Consider the following 13,786-nt stretch of genomic DNA (forward strand, 5'->3'; position numbering starts at 1 on the left):
ACATTTTTTCCGTTACTTCCACTTGCGATTCCATTTCTGTCTTATGCCGAACACGTGGTCTTTATAGGTTATGTCCTACATAAACACGTTACAGAGGGCTCATAACCATTGTTAGGATTATTCTTATGGAAAACACTATCACTTTAGTGGATATATAAAACATATTTAATAGTAATAAAAGGCAATACAAAGAATATACTGTAAATGCTGTTCGTAGCGCGTCACACGACTATACACAACATTTGTCTCGATACGCAGTACAAAACGCACAGGCTTTATGCCTGATCTCCACGCGCGCTTGACGCCTATTGGCGCCGCCATCATATATGGGCTGAACAACCCTTCACCGAGATATTAACGAAAAACTGCGACCAATCAGAGCGCGACTTTGCCAGCGGAGTTTCCGTGCTAGTGGTGGCTACGCCCTACGCTTGTACTACGAAGCTCTGAACAAGTCGATCAGCATGCATCGCAGGAAAATGCGTATCATAGCAATTAAAAAAGACATAACAAATCAAATCTGTCGTTTGTTATTTAAAGAGATTAATGAATGAAGCATAAATGTAGGAAAATTATGTGTAACGTAAAAAGAAGAATGCACATTTACTTTTTTAAACAGAATGGAAACTAATAATTATTTGTAGAGAGAGGCTAAGGAATTTGTAAATTTCCTTTTCAAATAATGTATTAACGAAAAGGTAATGTAACAGAGAATGAACGAGAAGTGATCGTAGTTCGACATTGGCATAAAAATTCGTAGTTTAATAACGGGCAACAATGTCACTAATAATGAATAAGTTTCTTCAAGAAGCCCGAAGAAAAATTTAGGTACAGAAACTTGCAAAATTATGCTAGAAATAAGTTATAGCTTGCGTTAATAAATAAGTTATAGCTTGCAGCAATAAATTGATTAGAACTAACCCTTTCGGAAAGTCACCTACAGTTTGCAAACCTGCGTCAGTAGGTCAGTGTACCGAGCCTGGGCATCGAAGGACGAAATGGTTTATGGCAGGGTAGAGTCCATGCCACAGGTGATCGCAGGTATGCGACACCAGCCGACGTTAAGAGTCGCAATGTCAAGTGACGCCGGGTTATTCCACCGAATACGTATTCACTTCACTGCACAACCGCTAACATTGATCAGCCGACACGATCACTTAATGTATTTTTAATCGAACGTGTTGTTCCTACGTTAGGAAAATTGGTAGCTCCGAAACGGTTGCACAGCAACAGCCGCATATCCGTTATTCTGTGCGTACCACCAGAACAAGTAATACAAGTAACAGTAACAGATTGCGTAATACTCCCGTGAACTGAACATCTCTGTCGCCCGATTGCAAACCAACTGACAGTATTTTTCCGAAAGGGCTTCCTTTACCCCCAAGTAGTTTCCCATCGTTACATTGTGAGTTCACTCCCACCGAAGCAATAAGATTTAGGTATAAAGAAACCAGCGTTCTAGGAAAACACGTGCTTTGCAGAAGTGCAACGAACGAGCCGTCGTGCAGTTTCACCGAAGTACGGGCTCCGTTAATTTACTGCCAGGATTCCTATTGCTTCGAGATAGAAAGCAGAAACTATGTTTTCCTCGAGGAGCAGGAAAAAAAATTTCACGGACACAAGTTTAGTTGACGCTGCTTGGCCCTGTCCGAGCACCTTAGTAGAGGCCAGAGCGGACAAAAATTGAAATTCAGTTTAAGTAAAATTAAATATCATTTAATCTTAACGAACGCTTGATTGTAACGAACAATGCTGTAAAACAGTAGGCAAACAGTAAACAAAATTTCATTGAATTATTTTTGAGAAATTTGAAAACAAGAATTTATTTATAATTTTCGATGTCATAAAAATGATATTTCAACTTCAACAAGTATTATTCAAATAGGTTAAACTTGCTAAATTAAAAGAAAGGAAAAATTTCCTACGTTCGACACACTCGTAGTCGGAAGCTTAGCGCTTGATGCGACCCTTGTCTATAAATAGAATGGGAATGATATCGGGATTTGGGCTTTCGTTACTCTACTACGTAACGGTGATCATAAAAGTGGGAGCGGTTGTGGCTTGTAAGCGGACCGTCGGTCGTACAGTGGTAACGCTTATCGACCCGGTATAGGAGCGCTTTCACACAAATTCTACTTTTTCCATCCCTGGTATCCTGGCAGTAAATTAACGGAGCCCGTACTTTGGTGAAATTGCACGACGGCTCGTTCGTTGGACTTATGCAGGGCACGCGTTTTCCTAGAACGCTGGTTTCTTTATACCTAAATCTTATTGTCGCGGTGGGAGTGAACTCACAATGTAACGATGGGAAACTACTTGGGGTTAAAGAAAGCCCTCTCGGAAAAATGCTATCAGTTGGTTTGCAATCGGGCGACAGAGATGTTCAGTTCACGGGAGTATTACGCAATGTTCTGGTGGTACGTACAGAATAACAGATATGCGGCTGCTGCTGTGCAATCGTTTGGCTACGTAAAAGATCTGACAAATTGAAAACAATCGGCCCGTTTCGGAGCCACCAATTTTCCTAACGTAGGAACAACACGTTCGATTAAAAATACGTTAAGTGATCGTGTCGGCTGATCAGTGTTAGCGGTTGTGCAGTGAAGTGAATACGTATTCGGTGGAATAACCCGGAGGTACTTGACGTTACAACTCTTAATTTCGGCTGGTGCCGTACACCTGCGATCACCTGCGGACTGGGCGCTACCCTGCCATAAACCATTTCGTTCTTCGATGCCCAGGCTCGGTACACTGACCTACTGACGCAGGTTTGCAAACTGTAGGTGACTTTCCGAAAGGGTTAGTTCTAATCAATTTATTGCTGCAAGCTATAACTTATTTATTAACGCAAGCTATAACTTATTTCTAGCATAATTTTGCAAGTTTCTGTACCTAACTTTTTCTTCGGGCTTTTTGAAGAAACTTATTCATTATCAGTAACATTGTTGACAGTTATTAAACTACGAATTTTTATACCAATAACAAATTACGATCACTTCTCGTTCATTCTCTGTTACATTACCTTTTCGTTAATACATTATTTGAAAAGGAAATTTACAAATTCCTTAGCCTCTCTCTACAAATAATTATTAGTTTCCATTCTGTTTAAAAAAGTAAATGTGCATTCGTCTTTTTACGTTACACATAGTTTTCCTATATTTATGCTTCATTCATTAATCTCTTTAAATAACAAACGACAGATTTTATTTGTTATGTCTTTTTTATTTGCTATGATACGCATTTTCCTGCGATGCATGCTGATGTACTTGTCAGAGCTTCGTAGTACAAGCGTAGCGCGTAGCCACCGCTAGCGCGGGAACTCGGCTGGCAAACTCGCGCTCTGATTGGTCGCGGTTTTTCGTTAACACTAGGTTTACGGGACGCGTCATTTTGACGCATTCTGAACTTTACAAGGAAAATGACTGAAACCGTTTATATTTCTCTCCTATCATTTATGCTGACTTTTATTGTTTTAACAAGACAAATATATATCCCAATTCATTTTCTTCTAAGCCTTGTAATCTCGGAATTCTCTAAGTGGTATACCTATCTCTACGGTGTGCGTCAATTTGACGCGATCGTAAATTGAGTAGGTATTAATCCTAGTAAACGAGCTTGATTCATGAAAGCATTACTTCAGCAATAAATATGAACGTAATCAAAAAGTTCATAGAAAATAAATGTCAAAAGTAAGTACAAACAATGCAGCGGAGATACAATGGACTTTAACGATATTGCTACTAAGCATATATGGCCACGCGAGATTGTACTTCCCCACGTAGATACTTTCACGCATATAAATTCTCTCTCCCACCACATTGCATTCATAACGTTCACGTTACGTTCATTTATAAGTTAATAGTGTATAATTACGTTGTTTTTAAATAAAATAAGTTGTTTTTTTAAGGAAAATATGTGATTTCGTTCACGCGTCAATTTGACGCGTGTCCGTAGAGATAGGTATACAAGAAATGTCCGTAAACCTAGTGTTAATATCTCGGTAACGAAGCCTCAGTTTACATTGTTGCTAAGGAAAAAGTTGTTCCAATTCACCCCCCGAGTGCCCCATTTCCGTGTCGGAGGACATTTTTGGGACACCCTGTATAAGTGACTATAATGTTAATACTCGTTCAATTTTTGTTGAAATTAAGTATATTAATGCAATAAAGAATAAAAGTTGTAAAATTAATGGTGTACGTATTGTTGTTAATATCGTCAAGTACTTCAACGAAATTTCTTTAAGAATTTTGTAGTAATCATTTTCTTTTTTCTCAAACACTTTATAGTAATTTATATTTTTATGAATTTTGCAGATGTCGCCAAAGAAATGGTCTAAGAATACATTTGGCTGGGCCAGAGCGGAAGTTTTAGGTGCTTTGGTAAATGCTGTTTTTTTAGTCGCATTGTGTTTTAGCATTACCGTGGAAGCATGTAAAAGATTTATTGAAGTAGAAGAAATACATGAAGCTAAATTACTTGTAGCTGTGGGTGCACTTGGGTTACTAGTAAATGTAATTGGGCTGTGTTTGTTTCATGGTAAGTCTATTAAAAATTGCTATTCCTTTCTTTTATTCCTATTATAAAGTAATACTTACCACTGGCTGTTTAATGAACAAATTACCTAAAATAAAATTTACTAATGCTCAACTGTAATACAACAACAGAAGGGTACAGCAATGTCATGTCTCTCTGAAAGTGTATATTTAAATACCAGCTTTACTTGTTTTAAACCAAATGTATTGTTGCTATCGAATAATCGATTGAAATAAATTTGTGTTCAAAGAAATTCTAAGCTACATATTGACTTACGCAATAAGTCATAAGTATTTGTCCATCCATCTAAGAAAGGTTTACTCTATTTCATTTTTCATTTCACATTGAGAAATTACAATAAAGGTTTGGGGATTTTGCTTACTTTATGGACTTTCTTTTTGTAGCGACAATCAATTCTTTTGAAAAATTGGCACATTTTTTTGTAAAGTGAATTTAATATGAGTGGGCAAATACTTATGAGTGCTAATGTATATGCAACCTTTAAACGTATCACGTCTGTGGTACCTGTGATACTGCCACTGTATTCTTGTCTCTGACATTTTTCAGTTTTTATTTTGAATTGTCTATTCTATTCTCTTCTTACGCTCTTCAAGTGTTTTCCTAGGCCCGATTAACTTTCATACAAATTAGTTGATCAGTATTGTACGAACCTCAGTTAGTTATTCATACGTTATGTTGTTTTCTTTATGTATTTCTCAGTTTTATATGTACACCCATGGGTATATACGTTCGTGACTCTCTCAGTACTATTATACGTTGTGCTCTGTTGTTTAACTCCTTTTCAAGATTCCATGTTTATTATTTCCTTAATAAGGTTAATAATATCCGTGTCTTCGAGTTATTTATCTGACAATGAGTCCAAAGCTCGACAAATTGCTCTTTCGTTCAGTTTTCCTAATTACATTTTGACACGATTGTCATACTCCAATCAAATCATCTTTTGAACCCACCCTTGAATTAGTTCAGAATTTTTTTTTATATTTTAAAGAACACCAAGTACTACCCAGTTGTCACTGGCGGATATTTGTGCAAGTAATAATATCTTTTGTCAAGCAGGCACCAGAATGGAATTAATTGGAGGCAAAATATCTTTGGACTGAATTCTTTGTCTGACGAATATGAATGCAAAACATTTTAATTCTTTTTTTTTTACAGAACATGGTCACAGTCATGCACATTCACACGGTATATCTCGAAGTCATAACAGGCTTAGTTCGTTCGTTGGGACTGACGATAACGAAAACGATGAAGCTTATAGGCCTTCGACACCTCAGGTGAAAAGGACACACGGTCATTCGCATGACGCCAGTCAAATGAATATGCGCGGTGTGTTCCTTCATGTACTCTCCGATGCCTTAGGATCTGTTATTGTAATCGTGTCTGCTTTAATTGTTTGGTTGACGAAATGGAAGTACAGGTAATAAAATACTTTTTATAAATTCACATATTCTGCATAATATTGAGCGCATTGAATAGTAATTATTGGTGGGAAAATTGAACGTGTCTTATCACGTGTGGTCAGTTAATATCCTTCTCTTGTTGCATACTTGCTTGAGATACCCAGATTTGAACATTCCTACTAGTTTTAAAGTGTTTATCACTTTATCGGCTCTGTTTCTGAATAACATTATTATACTCTGTTTATTTCACTAAGTATACGTATTTTACATGGAGAAATATGATACTTGATACAGATCGGTGCTCAACTTGATACTCCAATTAACATGTTCATTGTGTGTCACTGCAAGACTTCCAGTAGAGGCTTTCATGTATGCTTTAGGCGTTGCCCGAGTTTTATATCTATGTGCAGATTACTATGTTACATGCGATTATTTTTTTTTTTGCTTTAGGAGGATGGTAAGAAGTTCCATCTAACAGTGAGACTTGTTAACAAAGCACAATGACGAGATACGTTAGAATAGCTTTTAGCCTAATGATAGTGAAATATCTTAACAATAATCAATCACAAATGTCAGAAAACTTGAACATGCAGTGGACGTGTTAAGTTTAGATATACCCTTAAAAATGCGTGATCTAATAATGTTTGATTAAACGAATTTACTATACTTTATAACTATATATGACATTGATATTTGACATGTACTCAAAGAATTTATAATGAACCAAGACTTTTTTTGTCCATTGATAGATATAAGCCTCTACTTAAGTTTCTTATTGTATGAAAGTAGTTTAATGATTACATGACTGTAATTAGTTATTGTGCATTAGACATCTCTATGTATAGTAGCTGCCATCAGTACCACATACAAATCAAGGGTATGGAAACCAATTGTTAGGACTTAAAAAGGGTTCATCGGGGATAGTTGGTGATTCATTGACATTTGACTTTCAAAACTCCTACAGTTTGACACCTGATCACGTTTTATGGAAATACAGTATTAAAATGTAGAATTTTTATGAAAATTGGTGAGCATTGGCATAAAAGCAGTTTTACCAGAAAACATTCTCTTACAACTATCAGATGTATATGTAGTCTGAGATTTGTTATTAAGTAATTGTTTTATTTGTAATATAAAGGGTGTTCACAAAAGGGCCCAAGATTTTAAGTGTTTATAGTACTCACAGAGGAGTAAGAAATGCATAATTAACATAGGTCCTAAAATCAATCCTTTTGATGAAAAATACAGAAGTATATCACATTTGTTACAGATTTTCGATGTCTTCCTTCTTTTTCAATATAGAACTCACATCTGCAGATATCGATGTACATTTTCAAATATTCCTTCTGTATCTCGTATTACCTGTTGTCATAACCTTGAACTAATGTACTTCTAGTAAACCAGTTCTTCTGTTTACATTCGATATGTTGCGAAAATACTCACTCACGATATTGAACGCTTGTAAATAATAAAAATAATTTTACATGGAAAACATTAATTTCAGAACCTATGTTATCTTAAACTCTTTTTTTTAAACATTCTATACAACTTGATGCAGAGCTGGATAAAATTTAGGAAAAAATATTTGAAATACTATTTCAAACAATGGATGCTGTATGGTTAAGATAAAATGATATTTGAAATAGACAGCAAAATTTCGGCCAATAAAATATTTTTATTTTAATAACCTGAACCATAAAAGGAAATATTTTAAGCTTGTATTTTAAATATGTACTTTAAACATTCCTTGACATTCAATGAAAGGGTGGGAAGAAATGATATTATAATGTAAGAAATCATGAAATTACTATTACGTATAACAAGAGATTAGAAAAACATGTATACCCATAAATGTATATCATTATTTTCAACAAAACTATTTTGAACATTACGAATAAATAGAAAATAAATTAATATAAATAAAAAATTGTTGAATAAGATCATGTTATTTTCAGTGTCGCTCAAATAAAATACTACTTATAAATAATGTTTTAAAAATTTAATGCCACTGAGAAACTGTTTTATTTCCGTACTTATATGTATGATTTAATAAATTACTTACTATTTAAAATATACATATGTTATTCAGCTCTGCCTAAATGTTATTCTGTTTGGTATTTACATCACGCTTTTATGTTTTACAGGTTTTATATTGACCCGGCTCTTTCACTTTTGTTAGTTATACTCATTCTGCGGTCAGTGTGGCCGCTATTACAAGAATCAGCCTTAATCCTTTTGCAAACTGTACCAACACATATTCAGGTAACATTACTCTAAATAATGCAATGTGATATACGGTGTTCTTTAAGATGAATCAAATAAAAGTTTTGCTGAAGTTCAATATAAATAATTAAATTGTCTAGAGGCAAATTATAGTCTTCAACTGCAAAGTATAATGTGGTATAACTCAGCTCGGAATAAATTTTATTGATCGAAGTAAAAACCATTAGAATTCACACATTTTTGGTAATAAGATACAGGTCTGTTTATTCACATTCTCTTCACTGACATTTCTCTGATATTTCTACAATCCGGGTTGCTGAGTAGACTGTAAGTAGAGTTAGAGTAAACTGTTGGAAAGTCAAGGGTAACGACTAGTTTCTCAAGATATTTTCGTTCACAGGAAATTTTGAGTCCATATGTATTTTTTAAAAATTATTCTACAGACATGCTATACTGCATTAAACTATAGTACATTTTAAGCTTATTTAAAAATTGATCTATAAAATGAATAGAGTATTTATTGATCCTAGTTTGTCTAACTAGCCTTCTCCCCGTATTTTATAATAACACTGTTGAACACGTAAAAATTTTTGCATTTTTTAATAAGTGTTTCTGACAGACCTTTATGAGTTGAATACGAATCTGCAAACCGTTTCTTTCCACTACGTCCAGTTTTTGAAAACATCAATTTTTAAAAAAATTGCAAATTTACAACTTTATGTTCTCAACTTATTTTCTCCTAGACATTTAGTTTTTGAAATAAATTAAAGAATATCAGCAAAAAGTGATGCGTTTTCGGTGTCTTTTTCACTTTAAACATTATTTAAACATATTTAAATGTCTATAATGTAATAATAATTTATATCATTTTGTTCAGAAGAGTCCAGGGAATTATTTCATGTCAAAAGAAATTGCAATACTATTACTGTAAAAGCACAATACAGTTCTAAAGTTGTAAATTTGCCATTTTTTTTTAAATTGATTTTTTCAAAATCTGGACGTGCTGCAAAGAAACGGTTTGCAGATTCATATTCAGCTTATGAAGATCTATCAGAAACGCTTATTAGAGCTTACAAAAACGAAAAAAATTCAAATTTGTTGAACAGTATAATAGTAGGCAGTTTCATTTGAATGATGTCTTGCATCTATAACAAATAATATGTGTCATATATTAACATAAATTTGTTATTTTAGGTTGATGCTATTCAACAACGCTTACTCGAAAATGTTGATGGTGTTCTGGCTGTACACGAATTTCATGTATGGCAATTAGCTGGCGACCGTATTATTGCTTCGGCACATATTAGATGTAGAAATCTGTCAGAATATATGAAAATTGCAGAACAGGTTAAAGAATTTTTTCACAACGAAGGCATACATTCTACTACCATACAACCAGAATTTATCGACGTAAGTAAATTATTTTTGTTCTATGTACAATTGTTTCATTAATTTTGTATAGATTTCATTAGTGTCAGTCTTTCAAAATTACTCAATAATTTTCTATAAATTTCTGTTTAATGAAAAGAAACATCGTTATGGTTTCTTCTCTGAGAAAGGGGTCATCCCCTTGAGGTTATCTTTGTTCCCATATCAATTTCTTACTTCAATGTTTATTGAAATTAAACTTATTGTAAACATTCAGTCAGCCAAACCAGCGAAGCCAAATTTTGTTCAATTCCTGTTATGAAGTTGTGGCTACAAGTTTGATGCAATATTTGCTATAAATAACTTGCGCGCACATTGACAGCTAGATAGGCAGCAAATTGAGAACAACATATGCTCCGATTTTGCCCTCAATTTGACATAGGTCATGTTGCAAGACTTTTTGCCAATTTGTTTTACCATATTGTCAGCTGTTGTTGTCTGCAAAATCCATGTCAAATGCGGAAACAGATGGCTATGGTTTTTTAGACAACTTTTTTCACTTATTGCTAGCAATTTGTTCGAAACATCTACACAACTGGTTATCAGGGGACTTTTCTACAGAGTTACTGATACATAGGTACCCTGATAACCAGTTGTGTACAAGTTCCGAGCAAATTGCCAGCAATAAAGTATAAAAGTTGTCTAAAAAAACCTACTTTGGCATCTGTCAGCGAGACGTTGGCTTATAACGTTAGTACTGCGCACCGTCTCGCTAGCAGATGCCAGGGTACTCATCTCATTACACGGCGAGGAGATGCAATGGAAAAGAAGAAGTTGGAACAAAAAAAGCAAATTAAGTTCAGTCAAAAAAAAAGAGTGCATCTAAAATGGCATCGTGTTTTGTGAAAAATGGTAATTATGCCATATTTTACGTTATTTTGAAGTGGACTGTATACGACGAAGAAAAATTTCTACAAATTGGCACCTAAGGGCCTTTAAAGAGAAATCTCTCAGCTTTCCAAAATTCCTTCGGAATTTTCTACACCAGGCCTATTCAACATGTGGCCCGCGGGTCATTTCGCCAGACGACGCGGTCCCCACCATCACTCAGTCTATTCCCCACTACTCGCTAGCAGTGATGCCAGAATCGTGGAACTTGGTTCCACCACCACGACGTCCTGGCTACCCCCACTTTATTCCACAGTTTCTGCCACACAAGCATACTTTGCTTCTATCCGTGTGAGCTGGCCCGTTCGGGTGTTTCCGTAAGATCTACGTTACCAACGCGACTCCCAACAACCAGAGCGCGTGCGCAGAAATCATTTCGTGTGCTGACGTCCTGGCAACCCCCACTTTACGTCCACCGTGCTGGCACACACACACACACACAGGTATATCCCAGCCCTGCCATGTGCGCAGGCCGTTCGAGAGACGGTGAGCTATATTTAGAAAAGAGTGGGGGAAAGCGACCCACGATTCTGGCATCACTGCTTGCCTTGGAAATCCTGTTCGAATACGACTGCGGCGAAAATTCACGTTCTCGACGCGATGCCCCGCAACCTAAGCGCGTGAACAGTCAAGAAATCCTGTTCGAATCCCAATGCGGCGGTTTTACTTTTTATTTTTAATTATTTTATAATTTCACTTTGTAACCTCTAAGTAAAATAAAAAAGTTAAAAAATATTGATTCAGGAAGCATTTAAAAAGAAGAAAATAAATGTTTTCCACTTCAATGTCTAAATTTTTTATTATATACATACATATTATGTTGTATACACATAAATTATTTTTACAATTAGATGTTACCCGCTAAAAACCGCTGCAGCTGGTCCACGTATATGCCGAATGGTCTTTTGCTTTTCTCCATATGAAAAGAAAAAAACACAATTGAAATAGTAATTTTAATAACATAAGATAAAATATTAAGATTGCTATGAACTTATTTTTTTTTTGTTGAATTATTCTGTAATTTCGCTTCCTCACTTTTGAGTAGAAGTTTCGCAGCAAACGAAAGTAACGAAGTACGATAGTCTTTTAAAACTATTTAAAATGTGCCTCATTGTAATATTTTAGAAATTACTTTATTGCCGGAAATTTTCTTTATTGACAGAAATTTCGACGGCTAACGGTAATGAATTTCTAAAAGCTATTTCAACGGTAAGGGACTTTTAATTTGGTCCATCGTAGACGTCGTCGAATACGTTATTTATACGTTATAATACGTTATTAGGTAGGCGCGGTGATTACGGTTGGCCGATCGTACCAGTTGCAATCCATATTACTTTAAATGACACCACTGAGACGGGTACGAGACCTATCGATAATCTTTTTAGACCTCATTTCAAGTAATAAAGGGTGCAATTGGTACGATTCGGCCGATCGTAAACGCCGCGCGAGCGGCTCGCTTACCTGGAACTGGGCGCACGGTTACCTTTAACAGGTCCTTTGTGAAGTCTATAGCGGATCACTATTAGCAGTATATTGTTTTTTCGAGCGCCTAAGCACTTCTTTCGAATCCCCTGAAATTCTTAACTACCTCTTTTCAAAAGACTCTTTTGACATAATGAAACAATAAGGTATTCGACGACGTCTACGATGGACCAAATTAAAAGTCCCTTACCGTTGAAATAGCTTTTAGAAATTCATTACCGTTAGCCGTCGAAATTTCTGTCAATAAAGAAAATTTCCGGCAATAAAGGAATTTCCAAAATATTACAATGAGGCACATTTTAAATAGTTTTAAAAGACTATCGTACTTCGTTACTTTCGTTTGCTGCGAAACTTCTACTCAAAAGTGAGGAAGCGAAATTACAGAATAATTCAACAAAAAAAAAATAAGTTCATAGCAATCTTAATATTTTATCTTATGTTATTAAAATTACTATTTCAATTGTGTTTTTTTCTTTTCATATGGAGAAAAGCAAAAGACCATTCGGCATATACGTGGACCAGCTGCAGCGGTTTTTAGCGGATAACATCTAATTGTAAAAATAATTTATGTGTATACAACATAATATGTATGTATATAATAAAAAATTTAGACATTGAAGTGGAAAACATTTATTTTCTTCTTTTTAAATGCTTCCTGAATCAATATTTTTTAACTTTTTTATTTTACTTAGAGGTTACAAAGTGAAATTATAAAATAATTAAAAATAAAAAGTAAAACCGCCGCATTGGGATTCGAACAGGATTTCTTGACTGTTCACGCGCTTAGGTTGCGGGGCATCGCGTCGAGAACGTGAATTTTCGCCGCAGTCGTATTCGAACAGGATTTCCAAGGCAAGCAGTGATGCCAGAATCGTGGGTCGCTTTCCCCCACTCTTTTCTAAATATAGCTCACCGTCTCTCGAACGGCCTGCGCACATGGCAGGGCTGGGATATACCTGTGTGTGTGTGTGTGTGCCAGCACGGTGGACGTAAAGTGGGGGTAGCCAGGACGTCAGCACACGAAATGATTTCTGCGCACGCGCTCTGGTTGTTGGGAGTCGCGTTGGTAACGTAGATCTTACGGAAACACCCGAACGGGCCAGCTCACACGGATAGAAGCAAAGTATGCTTGTGTGGCAGAAACTGTGGAATAAAGTGGGGGTAGCCAGGACGTCGTGGTGGTGGAACCAAGTTCCACGATTCTGGCATCACTGCTCGCTAGTGCTACGTTGCGATCGGAGGGCAAGAGGTACGTGCGCACACTGCGCATGCCGACTGTCCCCACTTTCGACACTCCCAAAATCCCTACCCACGGGATCTTGGCTACACGCGTTGACATAGTCGTAGAATTCCCATATCTTGGGGAGGCACTCCATAACTTCCCGCGCATATGGGGGGCATTCAAAATTGCCCGTGTATACGAGGGCCCTTCTATGCTAGCCAATTGAAATAACTTTCCCTTGTGTTTCATAAGATTAAACATTTTCTTAATATGTATACGAAATATCAACATAAAAAATCAAATTATGACAACATTATATATTTTCCACGGTTCAGGTTCATCATATTGGAGTGGACCCCTCGATTTTTTTACGTGAAAGTTTTTTTTTTAAAATTCTTACGGGAATTCTTTTTAGTACTATTCCGTGTAAGGTAAGTGATTATAAAATTATATTTCATTTATCTTTAGTTAAAATATGTCGGACAACATAGCCGATGCCTAATAACTGCAATAATGACTAAAATATACGTTCATAAATATATGAATACACCAAATGGTAAAAATATTTTCGTTTGTACACATCCCATTT

General features: G+C 35.8%; 1 protein-coding gene across 1 annotated transcript in view; it reads left to right on the forward strand.

Annotated features, from left to right (window-relative positions):
* The first annotated feature begins 1,073 nt into the window (after positions 1 to 1,073).
* Positions 1,074 to 13,786, forward strand: part of LOC107186321 (zinc transporter 1) — a 42,740-nt gene continuing 30,027 nt past the window's right edge. Inside the window, exons 1-6 of the mRNA XM_015574163.1 lie at positions 1,074 to 1,080; positions 1,197 to 1,297; positions 4,314 to 4,536; positions 5,710 to 5,971; positions 8,099 to 8,216; positions 9,372 to 9,587. Coding sequence (XP_015429649.1) covers positions 1,074 to 1,080; positions 1,197 to 1,297; positions 4,314 to 4,536; positions 5,710 to 5,971; positions 8,099 to 8,216; positions 9,372 to 9,587 — 927 coding nt within the window. The remainder of the gene's footprint in view (positions 1,081 to 1,196; positions 1,298 to 4,313; positions 4,537 to 5,709; positions 5,972 to 8,098; positions 8,217 to 9,371; positions 9,588 to 13,786) is intronic.

The sequence above is a fragment of the Dufourea novaeangliae genome, unplaced genomic scaffold (genome assembly GCF_001272555.1).
Source record: "Dufourea novaeangliae isolate 0120121106 unplaced genomic scaffold, ASM127255v1 scaffold82, whole genome shotgun sequence".
Taxonomy (NCBI): domain Eukaryota; kingdom Metazoa; phylum Arthropoda; class Insecta; order Hymenoptera; family Halictidae; genus Dufourea; species Dufourea novaeangliae.